General features: G+C 44.6%; 1 protein-coding gene across 2 annotated transcripts in view; it reads right to left on the reverse strand.

Annotated features, from left to right (window-relative positions):
- Positions 1-26248, reverse strand: part of UCHL5 (ubiquitin C-terminal hydrolase L5) — a 92997-nt gene extending 66749 nt beyond the window's left edge. For both annotated transcript variants that reach the window (XM_040359675.1, XM_040359676.1), the window contains exons 1-5: positions 26049-26248; positions 24318-24381; positions 14988-15093; positions 8174-8299; positions 430-491 (exon numbers count right to left, since the gene is read on the reverse strand). In XM_040359675.1, the coding sequence (XP_040215609.1) occupies positions 430-491; positions 8174-8299; positions 14988-15093; positions 24318-24381; positions 26049-26124 (434 nt within the window). In that variant the 5' untranslated portion in view covers positions 26125-26248. The remainder of the gene's footprint in view (positions 1-429; positions 492-8173; positions 8300-14987; positions 15094-24317; positions 24382-26048) is intronic.
- Between the last annotated feature and the right edge of the window lie 477 nt (positions 26249-26725).

A 26725-nucleotide genomic window follows, 5' to 3' on the forward strand; every position in this document is an offset into this window, starting at 1 on the left:
GGTTCCTGTACCACTTCAATCCGACTTCTAGGCAACTTGTACCCATTGATTTCAATGGAAGTGGCCTCAGAAGTCGGATCACTGTCTTAACTGAAGCAACAATACAGAAAGATAACATACAATTCTCAGCCAAACCCGTCCCCCCACAGAGCTGATTGTTGTTTGATTGGCCACTGGAAAGCCTCCTGTCCTGGAGGCAACTTGAAGTTGCCTTGTAAGTTGCCTGATGATTCATACTCAAGTCGTGTCCAAGTTGCCTCCCAAAGTCGTGTTGCCCCTGTGTGAATGGGCTCTTACTGTTGACTTGGAATTCCACTCGAACTCCAAGCATTTTTAACAATGTAAATATTTAAAAAAATTTAATAAATGTGAAAAAGCAAATTCCCATCTAAAAAGGTCCACATTAAAATTATAAACATAAGGAAGTACCTTGCAAAACTATTATGCACTTGTCGGATCACTTCTGAGTTGCTCAATGCCAATCCTTTCATCTGAAAGACAATAAAAGTGCAACACTCAGGTCACTTGTGCTCTATAGAGTCTCTGAACCCCCTTGAATCTTGCTCACACATTTGAAGAAAACATTTAATGTTTCAACTAAGATTAAAAATAGGATTTTTTTGTACTCACCGTAAAATCCTTCTCTCTCGTCTATGGACGGACACAGCTCCTTAAATATTGACATTTGGGTTATGTTCATAGGAGAGGACTAGGCAGAACATGTTTTTTTATCTTAATACATGTAACTTTAACAGAGTTGAACAGCCCCGCCCAGGGGGTGGTCCCTACGGTCATAACCCCTCACCCTGCAGCTCAGTTTCACTTAGTCCTCAGGGACTAAGTGAAAAACCCTTAAGTCCACCCTCCTTGCTGCACCGACCGGGGGGGGGGGGGGGGTTAACCAGGGGACTCACCACCCAGAGGGAGACCACTCAGCACCGCTTCCCTGTATACACAGCGCGTGTGTGTGTGAGGTAAAAACTGTGGAGAATGAGCTGTGAAAGTCAGTGCTAGAGGCCAAAACCCACTCCAAAATGTCCGCCAGGCGCCTCAGATAAAAGGTCTCGGACCACAAGAAAATGGCCACCCACAATACAACCTGCGCCACAGCACGGCCGCGACAAAATGGACCCCATTGGAAATTTTTAATAGAGAAAGCAAGTACACTAAAAATGGCGTTGGCGCTTCAAAAAAATGGCGCCCAATCCCCAGGATGTGGACAAGAAGGCCGTGCAGCGACTTCCCAGGAGACAGACCCCCCCTCACAGAAAGCGGACACCAGCGCCCCACAGGGACCTGGAGCCCCCCCACAGGTACACCACGGTCGCAGCGGGCCCTAGGGCAGGAGGGAAAAGGGCGACAGAGCAGGGAAAGGGAGGACAGGAGAACCCCTTAATCCTGGGAATGCCCAGCTGTTCCATCCTGCCGAGGCAGGAGGAACCGTACTTACCCGTCCTTGCTGGCACGTCCCTGACGGACCCACAACCGATGGTACGGAGTAGCTGTCGGCCCGGTCCACTGTGAGCGAGACAACAGAAGCCCAGTCATATGTGGACCCTGGAGCATATGCTCACCGGCCACCCCTGGAGCCATGGGGTATGTCGTGGCCGACCCAGCGCATAGCCAAGGACTGCTCACGCTCAATGGCCAGACTGGGGAGACTACAAGGATCTATAATATCCAGCCTGCCACCTAGCCGGCAGTGAATAGAAGAATCACAAAAATAAAATTAAAAAGGTCTTCAAGGACTCTGGGCCCAAAAGGGAGCCACATCCTTCTCCTCTGCTAGGCAGGAAAAAAAAAACTGGAGCTGCATGCTAAGGGGTTGTGACCGGAGGGACCGCCCCCTGTGCGGGGCTGTTCAACTCTGTTAAAAAGTTACATGTTTTAAAGATAAAAAACATGTTCTGCCGAGTCCTCTCCTATGAACAGGAACATAACCCAAATGTCAAGATTTAAAAGAGCCGTGTCCGTCCACTGCCACTGTAGAACCCCACAGACTTCCACAGGACTGTGTCCCAAAACAGGAGTTTCTTCGGAGACAGCCCACAAATTAAATTATATAGAAAATCTAAAGATAAGCTATAAATGAGGTCTTCAACCTATCTGAAAGAACAGACAACTCTAAAGTGACATAATAAATCATATCATCCTTTTGCTTATGGTCTTGTCAGCGACACTAGTGAACTAAATAGGTAGTGCCAATGAATTTAAAAGGTTACAGTTTATTTAATATGACTCTGAGAATCTAGTGTGTAAGGTAATCAGAGTTGTGACTGCCAGACCTTTTGACCAAAACTTCAGATTCTTTTAAATTAGGGTTGTCTCGATACCGATACTAGTATCGTATCGGGACTGATTCCAAGCATTTGCCCGAGTACTTGTACTCGGGCAAATGCTCCCGATGCTTCACCCGATACTTGTACTGTCAGCGGTGATCAGTGCGTGGGGAAGTTGCAAGCACCGATCACCGCTGTATAGATTTAAAATTGAATTTCTCTGCTTCTCTCGACAGTCCCCCCCCCCCCCCCCCCCGCGGCTTTCAGCTACTTTAAAATCAGCTGTGATCTGTGCTTGTAACTCCCCCACACACGATCACCGCTGACTGTCCCGTGTCCTCATCCAGCCCCCCTCCGTTTTGCTGCAGTCCGTCTCCCTCCCGCCGTGTATCCCGCCGTGTTTCTCTCCCCTTCCATGCTCCTCCTCCACCCCCCTGGAAATGTCAGGATGGAGAGCGGGGTAGGAGCCGGTAAATCCGGCTCCTTACTGCTCCTAATGGACAGAGTCAGTGATCACTGACTCTGTCTATTCACATAACTGAAACATTGTAAACTGTGATTACAATGTTTCAGTTTATGAATGAAGAGAAGACGCTGTCTTCTCTGCATTCATTTTCAGCGCAGCTAATGCTGCTGAGAAAGGGACGGGGAACATGTGTCCCTAGTCCCTTTCTCTGTCTCAAAGGGAAGATGTCAGAGGTCTGTCAAGACCCCCAATATCTCACCAAAGCCCCCCCCAACAGGGCTGAAAAAAAAAATAAAAAAAATAAAGAATAAAAAAACAAAAGTATAAAAAAATTATTGTAGAAAAATAGGATTTTTGTACTCACCGTAAAATCCATTTCTCTGAGTTCATGGACAGACACAGCAGCATTGACCTTAGGGTTATGTACCTTCGCTCTAGGAGCGACTAGGCAGTACAAAAAAACAGCACTTTAAGTGTTAAAACACTTCTCAGTACAGCACCTCCCAGGGGGCGTGTCCCCCAGGTACATCCCACTCTCTGGAAGCATCCAGCCTCAGTTCGTAGACAAGCAGTACAAACAAAAGAGGGGTGGGTGCTGTGTCCGTCCATGAACTCAGAGAAATGGATTTTACGGCGAGTACAAAAATCCTATTTTCTCTTTCGTTCATGGACGGACACAGCAGCATTGACCTTGGGGACGTCCCCAAGCAGTGTTAAAAATTTCGAGGGGTGGGAAAAAACACAGCACACCAGGTTTCACCCCAAACAAACCAGAGTTCCTCAACGGAGGAACTTCAAGCTTAAACTGCCGCCTGTAAAACCTTCAGATGCCTCCTTTGGCCGCAAGAAGCCCTCACATCCACCTTGTAAAAGTTTGAAAAGGTGTGGATTAACGACCAAGTCGCTGCCTTGCAAACCTGCAAGACAGACGCTTGATGACGGAAAACCCAAGAGGCACCAATCGCCCTGGTCGAACGCGCCGTGACCTGAAAGGGAGGCGCTCGCCCCTGTAGGGCATAGGCCTGGAGCATGACCTGTCTGAACCACCTAGAAATGGTGGCCGACGAGACCGCCAGGCCTTTTTATATGACCAGTCACCGAGACGAACGGTGAGTCCGACCTCCGAAACGGAGCCATAGCAGACAAGTACACCCATAGGGCTCGAACCACATCCAAGGAATGCAAAGTGGCCTCCTTCAGGTTTTTCGGCCGAGGACATAAGGATGGAGAACAATGTCCTCATTATTGTGAAACGCCGAAACCACCTTTGGAAGGAATGATTGCTGCGGCCGCAGCACCACCTTATCCTTATGGATGACTAAGTAGGGAGCCTTGCAAGACAAGGCCGCCAGTTCAGAAACTCGTCTGACCGAGGTAATTACCCCAGAAAAAAACACCTACTGGGACAGAGTCAACAGAATCCTCCGAATGTCCTCCAACGGAGCTTCTTGAAGCGCCGAAAGAACCAAGTCCAAGTCTCAAGGAGGCAGTGGAGGACGCACAGGCGGAGCAACATGCCTGACCCCCTGCACAAACGCACGCACAAAGGAGTGCGCGGCCAAGGGTCGCTGAAAGTAGACAGCTAGAACCGAGACTTGGCTCTTCACCGTACTTAAGGCGAGAGCCTGATCCACTCCATGCTGTCAAAACAGCCCAGTGGACGCACTTGGCGGGCAAAAACAAAACCGTTTGGGGTTAGTAAATGAGGGCCCTTGCCTACGGCGAGGCACCTTACCTTTCCCAGATTGCGGGAGCAGAGTGCTCTTACCGCCCGTGGCATCTTTTATGATGTCATCCAGGGACACCCCAAAAAGCCGTTCACCCTCACAGGGTAAGTCCACCAGGGACTTCTTAGAGGACTGGTCCGCAGACCAACCTTTAGCCATACAAGGCGGGGCAGTACCACCGCGGAGGCCCTGGATAGCAGGGGGGAGCACATCCAGGGCCGACACACAGACACATTTTAGACCTTGTACCAACTTGTCGGTCAGGTCCACACAGGTCTCAGAAGCATTCTGCACCTCTAGCTCCCGCACCAGGGACTTGGCCCGTTCGGTAAGTGTCTGCGACACCAGAGACCTGGCCAAAACCGGTCTCACCACCGGCCCCACCACTGTGAATATGGAGCGGGCCACAGCTCTCCTATCTGCGGGGTCCTTAAGGCGGAAGCCCCTTCCAGAGGTAACTTGGCAGCCTTGTTCCAAAACAAGCTTCCCAGCCTGGATACAGGGGGGTCCACTGACGGAGGAGATACCCACTCTTATAGGAAATCCTCAAAAGGGTAACGGACCGCAAAGCATTTTGGTACTGCCAAAAACTTCCTGCGACCGATCCCATTCCTTGCATAACAGTCCAGATATGGAACACAAGGAAAACATTTTGCGGTGCGGGCGGCTGCTGGACCCAAAAGAGACTGGCATCACTGATGCCTCCGCCAAATCCTCAAGTGCTGGAGTAACCCGCACCGCAGTGCCAAGAGCCCCAAACGCACAATCATGCGCTGACCCTGCAGCAGAGTCATCCTCACTGTCCATGTGGGCTTAGGCCTGCAGTATCTGACAAAAACTGAACAAGAGCCGGACGCCGCAGCGAGGCCTGAATCCGTGTCAAAAAACATCCCAGAAGAAGGCAGAGGGGGGGACGCTTTGTTACCCCCCTTTTTCCCCCCACCACTTCCATACTGACCACAAATGCCTCGGACTGCCATCACAGCATCCACAGAGGCCACAGGGACACTAAGGGTTAACACCGGCATGTCAGTGAGAGTCACTGCAACTGCCATGCTAGTACTGCCAGGCAGGACCACAGGACACCCTCCCAGCCGCTACAGAGAGCAGGGAACCCCCCCCCCCCCGGAGGACTCACCGCCCAACCAGACTGCCGCTGCTGAGAAGCTAAAACGCTGTCTTGTGCTGCGCCATCCCTCAGGAAAGTGTGCTTAGGCCATCAGTGCCGTTATTCAAGCCACTAGAGGCCAAGAGCTGTACCAAGATGGCCGCCGACATACAAAAAAAACAGCCTGCGGGCTTCGAGAAAATGGCCGCCGTCATTACAACTGTGCCATAAAACACAGCCGGTCACCGGCAAAATGGCGCCGAAACTGCGTTTTTTTTTTTAAACATACAGAGTGAAGCCCCAGTGACACACGGCAACCTATATTGTTCTGCCTAGTCTCTCCTAGAGCGAAGGTACATAACCCCAAGGTCAATGCTGTTGTGTCCGTCCATGAACGAAAGAGAAAAACACACTGACACGGTCCACCCCCCCCACCCCCTTAAAAAAAAAAGCATTATAAATAAAATAAAAAAATAAAAAATACTGACACATGTGCCGCTGTCACATGAGATTAAAAAAAAGTATTGGTATTCGGTATCGGCGAGTACTTGAAAAAAAAGTATCGGTACTTGTACTCGGTCTTAAAAAAGTGGTATCTGGACAACCCTATTTTAAAATGCATAAAATATAAAAAAAAAAAAAAAAAAAAAAACACATGTCTTCTCGGCACTTCTTAAATTAGATGTCCCTGCAGATAACACAGCACAACAATCACCTGACTTTATCTACATGGTCTTAAACTAAGTATATACAGTTAGGTCCATATACATTTGGACATAGGCACAATTTTCATACTTTTGGCTCTGTATGCCAATGGAAAAAAATTAAAACAAACCAATCCAAATGAATTTGAAGTGAAGATTTTCAGCTTTAAAGCAGAGGTTCACCCTAAAACAATTATATACCATTCCATCCAGCATACTGTCGACATGTACAGTATGCTGTTTTTTTTTTTTTCCGCTGTACATACCGTTTTATACTTCCATTTATTTTCTGACTCCCGCAGGGAATAGGCGTTCCTATGAAAAGGCGCGTCACGCGTTCCGAAAATAGCCGAACTGGGACTCGGCTATATACGGCGCTGTATAGAGCCGAGTCCCAGTCCGGCTATTTTTGGAACGCGTGACGCCCCTAATACGCACGTCAACATCTACGCCTCTTCATAGGAACGCCTATTCCCAGCGGGAGTCAGAAAAAAAAGAAGTATAAACCGGTATGTACAGCGAAAAAAAAAAAATAACACACACAGCATACTGTACATGTCGGCAGTATGCTGGATGGAATGGTATATAATTGTTTTAGGGTGAACCTCCGCTTTAAATTCAAGGGGTTGAACATAAATATCAAGTACAAATTTTAGTAAACTGCAACCATTTTTATACACAGAGCCCCCCACATTTTCAGGGACTCAAATGTAATTGGACAAATGAATATAATTCTCTCTCTCTCAAAAAAAAAAAAAAAAGTAAAATTGGAATATTTTGTTGAGAATCCTTTACTGGCAATGACTACCTGAAGTCTGGAACCCGTGGACAGTACCGAAGACTGTTTCCACCTTGCTGATGCTTTGCCAGGCTCTAAAGGCAGCTCCATGTTTTACAGATTACCTTGTGTGCTTTGGATCATGAGTTTTTCTACACTTTTTTTCTTCCCCTCATTCTGGAACAGATTAATCTTAGTTTCACCCATCCAAAGAAAACATTTCTAGAACTGGTCTGGCTTTTGATTCTAAAAGTGTCCTTCACTTGTCTGGGTGTTGTGAATGATTTTTTCTTTACCCTATAGAGCATGGGTGCTCAACCTGTGGCTCTCCAGCTGTTGCGGAACTACAATTCCCATGAGGCATTGCAAGCCGCTGACAGGTACAAGCATGTCTCCCAAAGGCTGAGGCATTATGGGAATTGTAGTTTTGCAACAGCTGGAGAGCCACAGGTTGAGCACCCATGCTATAGAGGATCCTGCGATCATCCACCACTGTTGTCTACATTCTTCTTTCCTCAGAATGTACCAAACTGTTGATTTGGACACTCGTAATGTTGCCGTTATATCTCTGATGGATTGGTTTCCTTTTTTAAGCCTTACAATGGCATGTTTCACTTGCATGGATGGCTCCTTTGAATGCACGATGTATGTTCACAGCAATAGATAAAAATTGTGCCCGTGTGCAAATGTTCTATTTTTTTTTTCTTGAGATAGCCATGCATACAAGAGACTGTTCAGTCTCCATAAATTTTCCCAGCAACCAGGTAGTGGTGGATTCTTTAGGTAGGTCTGCTTAATATATAGTACAGTATGTACATCTTAAAAAAAAAAAAAAAAAAAAAAAAGGTCTGCAGAGATTTTATAGTCATATTATAATTTGTATAGCCAGCTTGGAAATCTATCAAAGACAAAACTTTAAAACCTTATACAAATCTGTCCAAAGTTTGAGAGAAAGACAGCTTGCTACATCTGTGCACTCTTTAGATGAGCCACAGTAATATGGGATTTTCTTTTTGTTATGTACAGTATAGATGCACATTAATAAAGCAGAAATAAAATTATATTATGAAGCATAAAAAAAAAAAAAAAAAAAAGATAATCAGGTACTTACTGCAGCATCAAAACTTTGGGTAAACTCTTTAAATTCTGTGAGTGTTTCTCCCAAGTGTACATCAAGATGGTTTGTATTCAACAAAATGCTGACAATTGCTTGAGTAGCACATGCATTGTTTATTACCTGGGAAAAATAAAAATGTATGTTTGTTGCAACTTATACAGACTCAATGATTAACAAATATGCCCAAGAATGTCAAACACTTTTATATAGCTTGTGAAAAATATCCCAGCAACCGTGATTTTTTGGTTTGTTATATACTGTATATTATATTTTAGAAAAGGATTAAAAAATAAATAAATAAAAAAACACATGCAGGTAGGTGCTGAAAAGGGCATCTAGAGGAAGCGAGTACCCTCCCTGCTGTCCTTAACAATTAGTGGTTTGAGAAAATAGGATCTTCTGATTCTTAAAAAACAGACGTTAATCAGCATGAACCACTTTAAAAAGGAATTCTACTGTCACAGAATACACTTAAAAAACGATTGTATTAATGCAAATAATAGTTATTTTTGACAATCCAATAAAAGCTTACTTGGAAAATCTCCTTCCATGCTGCGATTGCTCTGTCTGCTGGCCATTTCTTTCAACAATTTCCTGGACTGCCTGTGTGCTTTAAAGGTTCTCCTCTGTTCATACCTTTGGTTTACTTTCTAATGAGTACATATCCCTTGATACCTGCAAGCACCGACTCCATGTCCTGAAACTCCTCTCAGCTCCTCTGAAGCTCAGAAGACAGACTCTATGAAATGTGTGACACAGCATTACCTACTCACAGGATATAATGACTACGTGTCACAGAGGGCAAGAGGCAAATGTGTAGTGATCTTTACTGGGTTGTTTTATCGACTTCAAAATTGTTGAGAATAATAGGAGTAGGCTATAAATAAATTCAAGGTGTTAGGAGTAACAGTGACAAAAGCACATGTTCCGCCAACCTATTATAAGTGTTCAAAACACAGGACTGGCCTTTTTCTGTAAAACGTTACCACGGTTACTCAGAACAGGTGCCATTCAGAGAACACTTTGCATTTTCCCAATGAAAGTACTCACTTCCTCCTCCCAAAAAAGCTGCAACTGGGCTTGAGGCTGAGGTGGGTGGAGGGGTAGAAAGGAGTGGCACTTAATAGTTTGCGTGAGGTTCTACTTAATTTTATAATTCCAAATATTATCCATTTCCTTATCATTCTGACAAACTACATTCATCCCATAATTCTGCCAAAAGCTAAAAACAGATCACCATTTCAGCAGAAAGTCTGTCCTGGATTCAAAGAATATTAAGAAGCCAGTGATGCCAGTGACTGCTCATGGCAAAGGACTGAAAACAAGATTATTATAACCCAATGAAATCTCACTGCTTAAGGTAGAAGTAATCGGTGTTCGGGCAAATCTGCTGATCAATTCTACCAATTACAACAAAGATAGCCCGAGTTAAAGCGGAGTTCCACCCAGAAATGGAACTTCCGCAGATCTGCTTCCAGTTCCAGGGAAAGATCTCTCCTTGTGCGGCGATCTACACAATGTCTGGGCTCTCCTCCTCCCCCCGCTGCCTTCTAGGAGAGACAGGTCCCAGAAGACAGCAGGGACCATTCAGAAAGCGTAGCGCGACTCGCCCATGCTCAGTAGGAAACAGGCTGTGAAGCTGCAAGGCTTCACTTCCTGTATCCCTTAATAAGGATGCCGGCACCTGCACCTAGAGTTGATGGACGGGTAAGCTTCGGGTGCCAACAGGTAAGACAGGTAAGTGTCGTTATATTAAAAGTCAGCAGCTACAGTATTTGTAGCTGTCGATTTAAAAAAAAAATCCCCAGGCGGAACTCTGCTTTAAAGCAGCCAACCTTCTGATGGCTGCCTTAACTCTGGTACTGGTACTGTATACAGTTTACACATGGGTCAAATGCCGAGAGATGACATTTGGCCCGTGTGTATGGCAGCCGGTCTGACAGAAGCTGGTGTTTCGTCAGATTAGGCGACCCGTCAGAATTGGCGGCAACCGAACGTTGCTTCCGTTACCATCTTGCTACACCCCTGTACTCCTCGATAGTAATGATACACCAAGAAGGGGGCAAGTGAACCCACCAGAGTTTTTCATTTCACACAGGAAACAGAGCATATATGGTGAAAAACAGTATTTAGAAATCCCTCTGACTGCTTACATGTTGAACTATAAAAGCAGCAGTGTTCTGTCACATTAGCAAAACTGAGATTGGTTTGCTGCTGCTTTTAAAATTCAACATTCAAACAGTCAGTCGGATTTTGAAATACTCCAATTCACCATATAAGCTCAGTTTACTGTTAAAAATAACAGTGAAATGCAAATGGGTGTAACAAGATGTCCGCTTGCCCCCTTCTCGTGTATCGTTACTGTGGAGTGGGGGGGTGTAGCAAGATGGCGGCGACGGAACATCACTTGCGTTACCAATTCTGATGGGACGCCATATCTGACAAAACACTGGCTGTTTGTCCGGCTTCTGTTGGACGAGCATGCTGAAATATCAGCAGACAACCGGCTCCTGATCAGCACTCTTAGCCAATGACGCTGATCGGAGTATTCTGGCGGGTGGCCCCCCCCCCCCCTGTAGGAACAGTTCAGGAGTAGGAGCTTTGACTGCCTCTAAGCTCTGGTAAAAAGACTGAGTGCATGGCTTTTATTAGCGTTATGTACAGGGACATTGGCAAAAAAAATGCCAAAAGCTCTAAAAAAAAGTGAGTTTAGGAGCAGCAATGTGCAGAAGGCCTTAAGCCAGGGTTCCAATTACCTAGTAATTTCAGGATGGTGAGCAGGGAGAGACTGGGTTCAGCATCAGGGTGTAGGTGGGCAAATATTTTGAATTGCAGGAAGACATTAGGAGTCTAGGTAAACCACTCATTCAAGAAAGGTTTAACAACGTCCAGACTGTCTTCCGCACATTTATTGCGGCAAGGCGGCCCGGCTGCGCGAAACGGCGTACCTGTACGTTAGAGCTGCACAATTAATCATTAAAAAAAAAAAATCGTGATCTCGATTCAACCCCCTGATCATCTCCAATGCAGATTTTTTCATATAACAAGTGGAGAGACTTTATCACAACTCAGCTGTCAAAAACTTAGTAGACTGCCCGGATATTTTCTTTTAACAGGAAACATTGTTACTAAGGCCCCATGTACATAGGACGCTGGTAAACGCACGTTCAGAGGCAGTTGGACACTTTTTTAAACTGCCCCTGAACACATTCAATGTTATCCTATGTGTCCATGTACACAGTCTTGTTTATTGTCATTTGCATGCATTTTCTTTATGAAGGTGAAAATGCCCCACCTATTGTCCTAATCACTCCTGTCTAACGCTCACCCAGCTCCAGCACCACTCTCCTCACTTCCTGATTTCACAGGAGACACTTAAGGCAGCGGAGCATTAGGCTTAGCTCATCAGCACTTCATGGGTTTTCAGATGACAACCCTGCTCAGGAGCCAGTGGTAGTGCCTCCTTAGCAATTTTTCTCTTTCACTAATGTGCGCTGATGAGGGGGCACTGGTGGGCACCGACAGGCCACACTGATGGGGAGGCACTAATTGGCAGCACTGGAGGGCACTGGTGGGACAGCACTGATGATCAGTGCCCTGATCAGTGTACATGTCCTTTTTACACAAACTGGTTAGTGTCTCTTCTAATCATGCTGTTAGCGTGAGGAAAGGAGTGCCAATAACCGGCTTCTGTTTACCTCTGATCAGCTGTTATTGGACACATCTGATCACATGGTAAAGAGCTGCGGATTGGCTCTTTACCTCAATCTGTAATCAGCAATGTCAGGAGGACAATGCAATCACAGAGCATACAATCATGGGAGGTCACCATATATGCCGGCGTACCAGAACTGGACGACAGTGCTGTAGCCGTCACGCAGCTATAGTACAGTCGGAAAGTGGTTAAAGGAGAAGTACATCCAAAACTCATTTGGCTGCACTTTTGTGGAGTTCAAAGTGGAAGTCACCAGCTCTCTGCTCACTGAGAACTGCAGTGTTTGATCGCTCAGTTCTCAGTCTTACCTGGTAAATATGATTTCTTAAAAATAAAAAAAAAAGCCAAACTTTTCTTTTAAAACATCATTAAATGTAAGCAGTCCAAGTACCTGACTTTAGCTTAGTATCAGCCTCTTGCACTTTACAGCAGAGATCACCACAAGGAAAAGAGCAGCATCTCTCTAATATGTTAATAGATACCTTGAAGTTCTCATGCAGCTACCAACCCATGTACTGACAGGAAGCCAAGAACACCTCCCTAAACAAGGAGGCGCACATCATACGTGAGGATCTCCCACTAAAGGGCTAGAACCTGCGACGCCATCAGCAACTAGAGCTACCAGAGCAGAGATGATTTAAAATAGAAGACATATTCCTCCACAGGGAGAGGCATGTCCCTCTGGAGTGTCCTGACATGGAAATAAGTAAAAGTCTTCACTATGAAGGAATCATCCTGTGCCACTTTTTACTTTTGTGAAAAAATAAAAATAAAAGACTGTATCCAGGAAATGGTCCAAGTTTTCCAGTTGTTGCAGTGGAACTACAGAGAAACTCAGATCATTTACCAGCCACCTCAAGGTTGCAAAGGATTTGGTGCAATTAGACTGCATTGCTATGATGGGGCATTGATATTAAGATAATCGATAAAGGCAATTACCAAGATGCCCCTAGTTCTCAGCACCACTGACATTGGAGCAAGTACCTTAATACCCTGAGAGCTGTACCCTTACCAAAGAGAAAGGATACATACTGAAAGGGTTTCTCCCCAAGCAAAAAGTGCAGAAAACCTTGACGATAAGAAAATAGACGGGGACATGACTACATCTCAAAAGTCCACCAAGATCATAAATTCTCCCTGTTCTAGAGAGGTCAATTAGATAAATTCCATCACAAATTTTTGAAGGGGGAGAAAATCTTAAAAGAGCCTTCCAATCCAAGAAGCGGTAGACTGAAATGTCTAATTTAAGTACTATGAAGAGATTTTAAAAAACCTGAGACAGTACAGGAGCTAACATTTCCTTAAAAATAGGCCTCTGCACTGAAGAAAAGCGAGGCTTAAAAAATAGAAAAAAAGAAAAAGAAAAGGCGAATGGAAGCAAAGGAACATGTTGGAAGGGGGGGGTTAAGATTTCTTCCTTACCTGCAAAATCCTTTTCGTAGAGTACATTTCTAAAGAAAGGAAAAAGCGATTGATGTGTGCTAAAATGGCAGCAAGAAAGTACAGCACAGCTGCCAGGTAAGTGAAAATAAGTTACTGCTCAAAAGTAAAAAAAAAAAAAAATCAAACTTTGGTGCCTCTACCCAGCAAAACACAGAAAACCCTTTTCATGCACTACACACAATACGACACCGAGTGGGGCAACGGCCACTGTGGAGAATACCAGCATCTATGGGTCCAGTCTAATGCCGCATACACACGATCGGACATTCAAACAACAAAACCGTGAACTTTTTTCCGTTGGATGTTAGCTCAAACTTGTCTTGCATACACACGGTCACACAAATGTTGGAAATTCAGAACGTCAAGAACGCAATGACATACAACGGGCCGAGAAAAATGAAATTCAATAGCCAGTGCGGCTCTTCTGCTTGATTCCGAGCATGCATGGAACTTTGTGCGTCGGAATTGTGTACACACGATAGGAATTTCCGACAACAAAAATTGTTGTCGGAAGATTTGAGAACCAGCTCTCAATTTTTGTTGTCGGAAATTCTGACAGGAAATGTCCGAAGGAGCCTACACACGGTCAGAATTTCCGACAACAAGTTTCCATCGAACATTTGTCGGAAATTCTGATCGTGTGTACGCGGCACAACTCAAGGTGTCAGAAAGCAGCTGCAGTAAATATCTGATTCTAGGAGTCTGTCGTGACTTTTAGCAAATGTTGGTTGTGAATAATCAGGATCTGGGGTTCTAGTATGACACTGACAGTTACTTTTGATATAAATATCTTGAGCTTCAAGAGAGGTCTTACCTACCAAGGACAATAAGCTAATTGGACATCATCATTTGCCTTTTGATTTTGCTCAAAGGCTCTCAAACAAGAGATTAAAGGATGCTGCTATTTCTAAACTCTATGAAAATGCTAGTTCCCTGGTTGGCTAGATGTCTGATGCTTTTTACTCCAGTGTTTAAGTTGCTAACCCAGAAGAAGAATAGGAGATGGCTCTGACACTGACTCATTTACAGCATGCTCATTTGGATCTATGAGGTCTACCACAGCCAGACATTAGCATTTGTGCAGTGGCAGTCAATTTCCAACCTCCCAAAGGCAGGGTGAGATCTCCTAATGAAGCCTTCTAAACAAAACCCAGGCTAGATATAGATCGTCACATTTTCAAGTGTAGTGTGCATACAAGTGAATTATGTGCTTTGGTTCTTCCCTGATGGAGGGCTTTAGTCCACACACCAGAGAGGGGGATAGAGTGAATGAGCAGCAACAGTTCTACATCGTGAGAGCAGATGGTCCTAAGGATTACTGTGCCAATGGTCACAGTGAAAGAGTAACAAACCACACGGTCATTGAGTGGGGATTACAACACTTATAGAGCGCATTTAACCCCCATAGGAAAGCAATAACAGCTACTGTTGTTGGAGAGGAATCCTAAACTGTCAGTGGCCTGTTGCTGCATTTACAGTAGACTAATTTACCTATTGCTGGATTTGATGTTGTGGTATTGGATGCATCAGTAATATGCATAGTATTTTGTGTTTTATGCACTCCACATACCCGCTGCTGATACCCAGCACATTAGTCTTGACAGCACAAATAATCCTGCAAACATCCAATACTATTTTTATTTAAAATACCTGTTTTGCAAAAAATATTGTATCCAAACGGGAATCTTGTACTAAAGATCCAGGTGGCTCTTCTCCAGGCTGCCACTTAAAAAGGAAGATCAAACCTTGCACTGGTCTGCAACACATAATGATAAACAGTATAAACTACACAGAAACAGCACTGAAACATAACAGTATATCCTGATAGACACATTTAACCAAGAGTAGTGCTACCGGCAAAATTACCAGGTGAAAAAAAAAACACACTATAAAATGTTTGTACACTAACTACAGTATAAGCCAAGTGATATTCAGTGACTTGTTTTTTTTATATATCAATCCTCTAACTTTCCAAAATTCCTTTTTGGGGACACAAAGACATTAGTTATGTGTAACGGTGTGTATCCCTATACAGTAAAACCTTTGAGAGCGTTTTGCAAGACGTTTTGGACTTGATACACAAGCAGCGCCATGTCACAACCGAGTATAAAACAGAACAGAGACACCTATAAGTGTAGCAATATGGTTACATTTAATGAAGGTACAACATTTAGCAAGTCACAGGGTTGACGATTTAAACAGGCACATCCAAAAATGCAGGCATCCGGGGTAAAGTGATTCACATAGACCAGGGGTGCCCAACCTTTTGAAGAGCGAGGGCCACTTAAGCGACTTGGTAACCCGGTTGCGGGCCCCAATGAGCAGAGCGGGTGGATGGCATGTTTGTTTCTGCTCTGCCTATGCACAGAGGACACTGACATAGCCCACTATACTTTTTAGCAGATCGTATTGGAGGTAGGACACAAGTTTGTTTATGTCTTCCACTACTTAGAGGTGAATGGAGGGTCCAATTGGTTGGACTGACCGTGTGAAAGGGGCCCAAGGCTGCTTTCACACTGATGTGCTGTGGTTAACCCACACCACGGGTGCAACGCAGTGTACCGTTGGCTTTCCTACACTTTTCAATAGACTTCTATTATATTCTGCAGATTTGGTGCACTTTCAGAAAGCTCACCAAACTCGCAGGTAATAGAAGTCTATGGCTCAGTACAGGTAACCCTCGGGTAAACTAATCTGCACCTGCGGATCCGTTTTAAAGCAGCCCAGTAAACACTGCAGAAAATATATGCCTATATACACACTGATCATTAATAACAGTATTCTATTCCATCCCAGAGCAGGAGATCGCACGCCACATCAGAGGGCTCCGCGGGACACTGGTTGGGCACCCCCGACATAGACCATCCTCCACATCACCATCGATGCTGTCCCTTACACGAGCGCTTCAAGCCTCGCTTTTAGATCACTCTACTGCAGGGTAGTCTTCCTGGTCACTATTGCAGACTGACAGCGGTGAGAGTAAGTGGTGCGGAGGACGGTCTAGGTGGATAGCTTTACCCCAGATGCCTGCATACTTGGATGTGCCTCTTAATCATAAGCCAGAGAGTGTCAAACTTTCATTTAGTTTCTTGAAGTCGTCACAAAATCTTAGGGAACCATGCAGCTTAGGAATTAGGACTTCACCTCCATTCTTCTTCAGCCACTGCCTGTCTGCAAGCTTCTGGAATATGATAGAGCTTAAAACTAACTCAAATATTGGGGTTGGTGACAATGTCATGTTTATAACTACATCTGTGCAGCCTAGCAATTCTGAGAAGAAATCTTTATTTTGCGATAGAAACTGTCTCACCTCTTGCTGTTGTAATAAAGACATGGACTAGGGTATCTGAACCGCGTTTAAACCACCAATACACGGATCAAAATTCGGCCAATTCATTAAGGACCAGACAAATTTCAATCCCTGTATGGGCACCCTGGTTATACATAAAAATCAAAAATCAACCATTTTTTTTTTTATTCAACCCACTGACTAAAAAAAAAAAAAAGTCTACAACGTATTACACCTTCCCTCTTTGTTTATGGGCTTTTCACCCAGGGCTAGGAGGGCTTCTCTATCTTTATGCTTTGATTACATTTACATGATCGATCCGGTTACCTCCCCAACCTTTTCCAGCATTTCTTAGGGTATTTGCAACTTGGCCAGGAACTTACTTTCCACCGTGGGTACTAAAAGGAGTATACGATCCCCAGGGTAGAAAGTGCTAACCTTTGCTGATCTATTGTACACTCATACTATGCTTGCTGCAATCGGTTTTCGAACAAGTAGCAGACATTACCAAGGTACGTCTCTCTTGCATGTCTAAGATATGCCCTATCCCTATGATGATCCACTAGGGAGTCGTTTCAGTCTTCCAGGTTTATTTTGCAATACCTAGCAATCCTCAGAATGTCTCTCATACAAAATATTAAAGGGTGGAAACCCAGTGGAAGACTGTAGGACCTCTCTAATTGAAAACAAAACAAGGCAAGAGACAATCCCAGTCTTTCCCATTTTTATCCACCACCTACTTTAGCATACCTTTGAGGGTTTTGTTAAATCTTTCTACCAAACCAGCCATCTGAGGGTGGTAAACTGAAGTATGCAAGTGCTTAATACAGGGCTCGACAAAATCCGGGCGCCCGGTCGCAATTGCGACAAGAAATTGTGACCTGGCGTCGGGGAAGCTTAGGCCTGCAGAAGGCCGCAAAGCCACGGCCTCAATTGCCGGCTGGCGCGGCGGGGGAGCACGCCGGTAATTGAGGCCGCGGCTTTGTGGCCTTCTGAAGGCCTAAGCTTCCTTCTGTGATCTGGCGCCATCTTGTGGTGGCCGTTGGCATTACAAGTAAAACAGCAGTTCTAATGTGTTTTTCACTGCAATCTCCTTCCCTCTAATTAGAACCCCCAAACATTATATACATTTTTTTTTCTAACACCATAGAGAATAAAATGGCGGCCGTTGCGATACTTTGTCACACCGTAATTGCGCAGCGGTCTTACAAGCGCACTTTTTTTGGAAAAAATTTTTTTTATTTAATTAAAAAAAGTGTAAGACAACAGTAAAGTTAGCCCATTTTTTTTTATATTGTTAAAGATAATGTTACGCCGAGTAAATTGAAACCCAACATGTCACGCTTCAAAAATTGCGTCTGTTTGTGGAATGGCGACAAACTTTTACCCTTTAAAATCTCCATAGGCGATGTTTAAAAAAATTCTACAGGTTGCATGTTTTGAGTTACAGAGGAGGTCTGGGACTAGAATTATTGCTCTCGCTCTACCAATCGCGGCGATACCTCACATGTGTGGTTTGAAAACCGGTTACATATGCAGGCGCTACTCACGTATGCGTTCGCTTCTGCGTGCAAGCTTGGCGGGACGGGGTGCGTTTTCTGGTTACTAACTTTTTTAGCTGGCTCCTAGATTCCAAGCATATTTGTCAAACCCTGGCTTAATAGTCAACAATTTATATAACTCTTTCATTAGCTTCAACATAAAGGAGGTCTCTTGGGACTTCCTGCGGGTAAACATGTGGAACAACTCTCTAGAAATCGTCTGGAGTAAGAGTTTAAGGAACAGCCTCAGGATACCATGGGGATTTGGTCAAGAGAGACCTCAATCACAGGCAACGGAAGCATTGGGCTAAATCAGGCTTAAAGACCAACTTTTGACACTCTAGAAAGGACTGAATAGGTTTTTCCTATGCCAGGTGACCCCCCCCCCCCCCCCAGGAGATGTGTAGGGGCCATGTCAAACACTGTCCTCCTGCAACGGCTAGACATCACGAGTTTAACAATCCCATCCCAAATGTTGTCAACCTGATAGAACAGGTCATGGTAAACAGCAATATGAGGAAACGCATTCTCAAGCCCTGGAGCTAACGGGCTCCCATTGTTTATCTTCACGTTTTCCCAGGCTTTTGCTAGCATAGTCATGTAACTGGGCAGTCCTGAAGTTGTCCCAAGAGACCTCTAGCTCCAATACACCCGGTTCACCCACAAAGTCTGCTAGGGGAAGAGACATTTTCACCAGGGATCCCTACGGCATTACCATCAACATTCGGTTCAAAGAGGTTGGGTGCCCACCCCTAAAAAGTCCAGGCTCTGGACTCTTTTCCTAGTAGACCCTAGCAAGCAAACAGGGATGTGCGTCAGACTAGCTAACACTCCACAGGCTCTGGGTCCAGAGGACACTTGGTAACAAAGTGACACCACTCACTGCATCACCAACACTGGGAATGCCTATGGATTCTGCAGGGGAATCTCAACATAAGGCAGTCCTCTGACCACTCTCAGTAGTTCCTCTTGACATTACTGACTGTGATGCCGGTTTTAGACTGCAGACCCAGAGAATAGGTCCTCTCAGACAAAATAGCATTCCACCAGCTCAGTTTGTCCTTCGACTTCGGATCAACTTGACTCATTCAGCTCTGGAGGAAGAGCCCCCAGAAACCATATTGTCTCTCTTCACTATTTCGGGCTGCAGCCAACATTTAGCCAGGTTGATTAGGCCAAACATGTTGGAGATGGGGGATCCATCTACATTGTACCTCCAGCTGAGTACTTGCAGCACCCTCACCGAGGTTGTGACCCCCATCTTTTAGTTTGTCATAATCTCTGGCATCCTCCGCGGTCAAGTCGAACTATGCCTTATTAGCAGTCCCCTGCTAACAGTGGTGCAACAAGCGCAGGGACCTTCAAACCAGGCCTGCGCCTCTGCAGTTCTCTTAAACGTGCATAAGAAGGCCGCCACATTATTTTGGGGCGTCATCTTTTGTAGGAGGTGGCTCTTTGTGCCTGAAAGGATGTCGCAAGGGAACACAGTGGAAAAAGTCCAAGCTGGCAGCTGCTGTAGCACTTATGCTAAGGCCTGTCGGTCTCTCTCGACTGCCTGGGCCAAAGCAGTCACCTGAGCCCCTGTGCTTGCCAACTGGGCAGGTAGGAGTCTATAGATATCCCATTTTGCTACTGGGCAGCCAGCAGCTGAAAGGTTTCTTGTGCTTGCTGCTGCTGGACAGCCAATATGCTATTGTTTTTTTTAAGTAGTCGCCGATACCGAATACCGATACTTTTTTTTAAATGTGACTCCATATCCAGCCATTGTCTCCCCCTATGCAGCAATGTCTCCCCCCCATATCCAGCCATTGTCTTCCCCCTATGCAGCAATGTCTCCCCCCCATATCCAGCCATTGTCTTCCCCCATGCAGCAATGTCTCCCACCATATCCAGCCATTGTCTTCCCCTATATATCCAGCCATTGTCTTCCCCTATATATCCAGCCATTGTCTTCCCCTATATATCCAGCCATTGTCTTCCCCTATATATCCAGCCATTGTCTTCCCCTATATATCCAGCCATTGTCTTCCCCTATATATCCAGCCATTGTCTTCCCCTATATATCCAGCCATTGTCTTCCCCTATATATCCAGCCATTGTCTTCCCCTATATATCCAGCCATTGTCTTCCCCTATATATCCAGCCATTGTCTTCCCCTATATATCCAGCCATTGTCTTCCCCTATATATCCAGCCATTGTCTTCCCCTATATATCCAGCCATTGTCTTCCCCTATATATCCAGCCATTGTCTTCCCATATATATCCAGCCATTGTCTTCCCATATATATCCAGCCATTGTCTTCCCATATATATCCAGCCATTGTCTTCCCATATATATCCAGCCATTGTCCTCCCATATATATCCAGCCATTGTCTCCCATATGCAGACATTGTCTCCCCCCATATCCCCCTTACCTGCATCCGCGCTGCCGCCGACTGTTTAACACGCGCGGGGAGTGTAATGATTGGCGCCGCGCTCAGACACTCCCCCTTGCTCGGGATTGGACAGTTCACCCGAGCAAGGGGGAGTGTCTATACGCGGCGCCAATCATTACAGCTGTAATGATTCGTGCCGCGCTGCGTACAGACACTCCCCCTTGCTCAGGATTGGACAGTTCACCCGAGCAAGGGGGAGTGTCTATACGCGGCACGGCGCCAATCATTACAGCTGTAATGATTTGTGCCACGCTGCGTACAGACACTCCCCCTTGCTCGGGATTGGACAGTTCACCCGAGCAAGGGGGAGTGTCTATACGCGGCGCCAATCATTACACTCCCCGCGCGTGTTAAACAGTCAGCGGCAGCGCGGATGCGGCGTAACGGCGGCGGGATGCGGCGTAACGGCGGCGGGGGGGGGGGGAGTATTCTATTTCGGTATCGGGGGGTATTTGCGCGAGTACGAGTACTCCCGCAAATACTCGGAATCAGTCCCGATACTAGTATCGGTATCGGGACAACCCTAATATATACTATTAGATTTTCGTCTTCAGATTTACCACAACCATGTAGTGCTAGGGCCTGCCTGATTGCATACAAATTGAAACGCTTAAGATTTGACATTATACGGTTTTGGTATATCTGAATACAAAAATCTAATAGTGTGTATGGGGGGGTCTAAGCCTCCTGGCTAGTAGTGAGACCACACTGGCTCTCCTTCAGGCCTCCAGACATGTTTCACAGCTTGCTTCCATCCTTTCCCAATAACCAACAAATTAACCCAAGTAAAAGACAAAATTATACAAGGTGTGAACAACTGATGGGTTATTTTTTTAGATTTTTTTTTTTATAAAAAAGATAGTTTTGTGATTTGGGCTGTATGTTTGAGAGCATTATCCTGCTATAGAATTTGGGAATGCCAAGATGCCTTCCCCTGATGGTACTGCATGATGGAAAGGCATGTGCACTAAAGAGACTATTAAAGGGTCACTAAAGGAAATTTTTTTTTTTTGCTGAAATGACTGTTTACAGGACATAGAGACATAATAGTTAACTGATTCCTTTTAAAAATGATTAAAAATAGATAAAAAAACAATCATATAATGTGCCTGCAGTGTAGTTTCGTTTTTGTTGTTGTTTCCTGGTTCTCTGATGTACAGAGAGCCACTAGAGGGCAGTCAGCCAATAGAGAGCAGTGATACTTTGTCTAAAACTCCTCAGCACCAATCCAGTTTAGTTTTACTCACACCTCCTTGATTAGTGACCACCGTGAGAAATCTCCCAGTACTGTGGTCATCAGGAAACAGGCAACCAGGAAGTGTCCAGAACAGAGAGGATTTACAGCAACATGAATGCAAAAACGAACAATGAGGACATGAAACCAGGACTGCAGCAAGGTAAAGGAAGCTATTTAGATAAAAAAAAAAATTCCTTTAGTGACCCTTTAATTCTTACCAAACCCCCAATAAATGCAGTTGCAAACCTGTATGGAACATGCACCATGCTTCAATGTTGCCTGCAGGCACTCATCCTTATATCACTCCCCAGGCCTTTAGTGGAAAAACTAACTGCTTTCATTTTTATGCACATCAGTCTTTATGTTTTCGTGCATAAGCGAATCACTATGGAAATGTTACCATGTTGGAGGTTCAGCTTTTCTTCCATGGAGACCACTTCCACCCAGACTGCAGATAGGAGTACCAGGATCCCACTGGTTTCTGCCAAGTCTGAGGTAAAGGTGCCACTGGACTTCTTGGTTCAACATGGAAATTTTTACCCTCTGGATAAAGGAGATTATTTTATGGTGGATTTTCTATCACCATCCGGGGATTTGGGGGACTGATCATCCTCCATTTATTTCATCATTTACGGACTGAATTTTATTTAAATTGCTTATCACATTCATTGTTATTTAAGGACTTCTTATTCATATTGTCACATTATTTGTGTATATGTGTCACTATGTGTTTGATATTTTATGGTGATTGGTGAACCTTTTTTTTTTCCAATATTTAAATCACTATCAATATATTTTTTAGACACAGGTTTAATATATCATGAGTCTTCATTTCCCATTTATATAATGGGAACTTCTTTAGTGCAGCTTTAAAATTTTTACAAGTGTTATTTTTGTGACAAACATAACTTTTGGAATTATGGCCAAAAAGTTCAACCTTGGTTTCATCAGACCAAAGCACATTTTCCCACATGCTTTTGGGAGACTTCAGATGTGTTTTTGCAAAATTTAGCCTGGCTTGGATGTTTTTCTTCGTAAGAAAATGTTTCAGTCTTGCCACTCTAGCCCATACATATGAAGAATACGGGAGATTGTTGTCACATGTACCACACAGCCAGTACTTGCAAGATATTCCTGCAACTACTTTATTTTTTACTTATATCTAATGCCTTGGAAATTCTTTTGTACCCTTCTCCTGACTGTTAGCTTCCAAAACATCAGAGGGATCTCATTGGCTTTGCTGTAGGATGTGACTAAGAAAATGCCAAAGACCAACACAGAGTAAGCCCGCACAAATGGCACCAGAGCAAATGGCTTGCTATGGGAGCACTCAGCGTGGGGGAAAGAGCCCAGAGTGCTGACTGGGGACCCAAGAAGAGGAGGTTCATTCTGTATTGCGTTGTCAGTGAAAAGTGATCTGCAGTGTAATGCATTTCACAGAGTGGCAAAGGGGGCAGCTGACAAGCATTCAGGAGATAAACTGGGCTTTTTCAATGGGAATACCGCAGCACATCTACGAGCCTACAATTTGGGTTGCTCTTCCACCAGTCACTTTAATAAGTTGCAGAGGCAGCAGTACGGCCAGCCAACTGCAACTGCTCATTTTTGCTGTGCCAGAAAGCATTGTGTACACCCATCTGATGCTTTTGTGTCTTGAGGGACAGTGGATGGGGGGGGGGGGGGGGGTTTTACAGAAAAACCTTGACTCAACCACGTTTTCACTTCCCAAAAAAGCAAGGGGAAATGAGCCCCTAAAGGGAGAGGATGGACACATCAAACATCAAGTTGATTTTTTTTTTTTTTTCAATTATACACACACACAAAGTTCACTTAAAGTGGAACTTCAGCTCATTTGTCTCCTCGACCCCCATGGTATCCGCCCCCCCCCCCCGGTGCTACACTTGACACCTTTCGGGGGGCGGATACCTGTCTTTGATAGGTATCCTGTCCCCACTTCCAGGAGACCGGGCCGCAACGCATCAGCTGCAGTGCCAACATCGCCGGACTCCAGGAAAGGCAAGTGTCCTATTTCTAAGTCAGCAGCTGCGGTATGTGTACCCGATGTCTTTTAGTTTTTGCAGGAATGTGCGGAACTCCGCTTTAAACATAATAGAAAAAAATATATATATTATATATCAGTTTGCTTATCATCAAGCCAACCTGACCACTAGCAAAAATTCCCATCTCTTAAAACTAAATTATTGCAAAGGATATCTCTGAAAATTAAAAAAGAAAAATTGACATTAAAAAGGAACTGTCATGGGGTTTAACATCATTGGTGTTGAGCACTGGCCATAGGTTATTGCTGCCAATAATTATTATTATACAGGATTTATATAGCGCCAACAGTTTTCACAGTGCTTTACAATAGCTTACATTATAACCCCTAAGAATTGTACACAATTGGGATTACCATGTACTTGAAAATGTATGACTACAGGTAAATAAAATTGTGACAAGTAAACCTAACACTTACTGCAAATCTTCAAAGTGTTCTTCTTCTAAACTCCAAATTTCTTCCACTTGAACTCCTTGACAACCTATGCAAGAAACACACAAATGATCACCTAAAACGCAATTTAATCTGGGTATACACACAGTTTTATACTGACAGATCCACCTATCAACACAAGTGATGTAGGGATCTCTCCCACCAAGACAAGATATTATATTCTGACAATGGAGACGAGACATGTCAGAGTGTTTGGAGCACATTTTTTGCCGGACGCCTAGCAAAGCCGCATACAATAGGTAATATGGACAGCGGTTCACATTTGAAATATATATAGCTCAGCATCGCCAGAGGTAAGTACAGTGGGGATGATGGGTGGAGTTTTCGTTTTTTTCTGTAAAAGGTGTACATGTTAAAGATGTAATTTGATGTACTATTAACGGGTCTTTAAAGGCGTTGTAAAGGAAAAAAAATAATTGCCTAAAATTAAATGTCTGCAAGGTAGACAGACAGAATAGTGTAATAATTCTGTTAAAAAACTAGTAAATCCCTATTAAATTCCTTCATCTATATCACCTCCAGCGTTCTAGTTTCTGTTCTCTCATTCACTTCCTGGTTTGCGGCACTCGTTCATGTAAGAACCACATTTCCCAGTATGCTTTGCGGCACACCCAGTAATTCACACCTCCTTGAAGTCTCTAACCGTTAGAGAGCGTCCTGCCACACAGATGTAGTTCCCAGGAGGGGCGAGCACGTCACTGACCACCGCAGTAAAGCCTCCCTTCACGGTGGTGAGCAAGGATGAGCTCCAGCGTGTTCGCATGGTACACGTGCAGAGCCCGCCAGGAAGTCTGCACGGCGCTGCGCTAATCACAGCCAGGGAAACATTTCCCGATCTCTGCAGCCGAGCATCGGGACAATGTCTCCCTGGCTGTGATTAGTGCAGCCACTTCCTGGCGGGCTCTGCACGTGTACCATGCGAACATGCTGGAGCTCATCCTTAGTGGTGAGTAACAATCAGACAAGCAGGAAGTGAACAGAACAGACAAGAAATAGAGCAACTTCTGAGCAAAAACGAACAATGAGGAAGTGAAAAGAGGAATGTCTGCAGGTAAAGGATGCGTATTGTGGGAAAAATAAATACATTTCCTTTACAACCCCCTTTAACAGGCTGAACCTTAGATAAGATTTCAGTGACTGAATTTAGATCTACTTTAAAAATTGTGTCCATTTAATATAGACATGTTTATCATAACCAAAACACATTGTAGTAAAAACATTACACATTCTTTGCTACTAATACAATTAAAAAAAGGTAATGATAAGGTTTCATTCCAAGGGACATTGACACCCGTTGAGCGTGCATGCCGCATATAGCGCCTGCATCCCCCTGAGCTGCAGCAGCCGCAGGGACACTAGTGGACCTTAGCAAGAAGGGGTACAAGGATCCCCATACACATTGATCTGTGCTAAGGAGTAGCTGCAATACATTCCATTTTTATTTGGGGGTATAAATCCACCCATGCATTTAACCCTTGCAGTGCCCTGTGTTCCTTCAGCCTACAATACATAAACAACCCTGTCTGAACGCAGGACTGAGCAAAGACAAGAAATATACACAGTAGATGTCACTTATTGTGTGATCAGCACCTACACGTAACACTATCCAATAAAACACTAATGACATCACATCTGTTTTGAACAAAAACAACACAGTTTCATGTTGAATGTATGGCATTCATATCTGCAACGTACCAAAGCCTTTAATAAGCTCGGTGAACACACCGGGGTCACTCTCCATCAGACACCATTCTCCAGCACTGCCCGCCATGACAACCCTGCCTGCTTCACCGCATGCACAACGGAATTACCATGTGTACGGCTGAGTCATTGAAACATGCAATCCGCATACACTAGAGCCCCAACAACATCGTCACTTCCGCTCTCCACTGGTGTGACCCCGTATCCGCCAATCAGCGCTCACCACAGCACTGGGCGCGACGTCACTCCCTGTCTGCTCTGTCGGAATCATTTCACTGCTGCATGGATTCATTTCCTGTGGCAGACGGTATACTGCAGTGAAATGAAATGTTTGGCATCCATAGGCATATGACTGTGCTTTCAGTATTTCTCTGTACTGTTTATGAAATAAATACAAAATATTGCTAACAGATGGAGTCTTTTGATAACAAAATATTTTCATAATTCCTCCTTTTTGTCTATCATGTGCTGGGCAGTGTATGCTCCCACCATCTTTTTTTTTTTTTTTCTCAAAAAGAATGTTTATTGACACATATGACAACAATCACAGGTACAGGGTATTTGTACTAAACTAGATCAGTCATTCCAGAAAATGTCAGCATTGCATATAACAACCCCCCCCCCCCCCCCAAAAAAAGAAGGGGAGAACAGCATTACAAAACAAAACGTAG

Source organism: Rana temporaria, chromosome 7 (genome assembly GCF_905171775.1).
Source record: "Rana temporaria chromosome 7, aRanTem1.1, whole genome shotgun sequence".
Classification (NCBI taxonomy): Eukaryota; Metazoa; Chordata; class Amphibia; order Anura; family Ranidae; genus Rana; species Rana temporaria.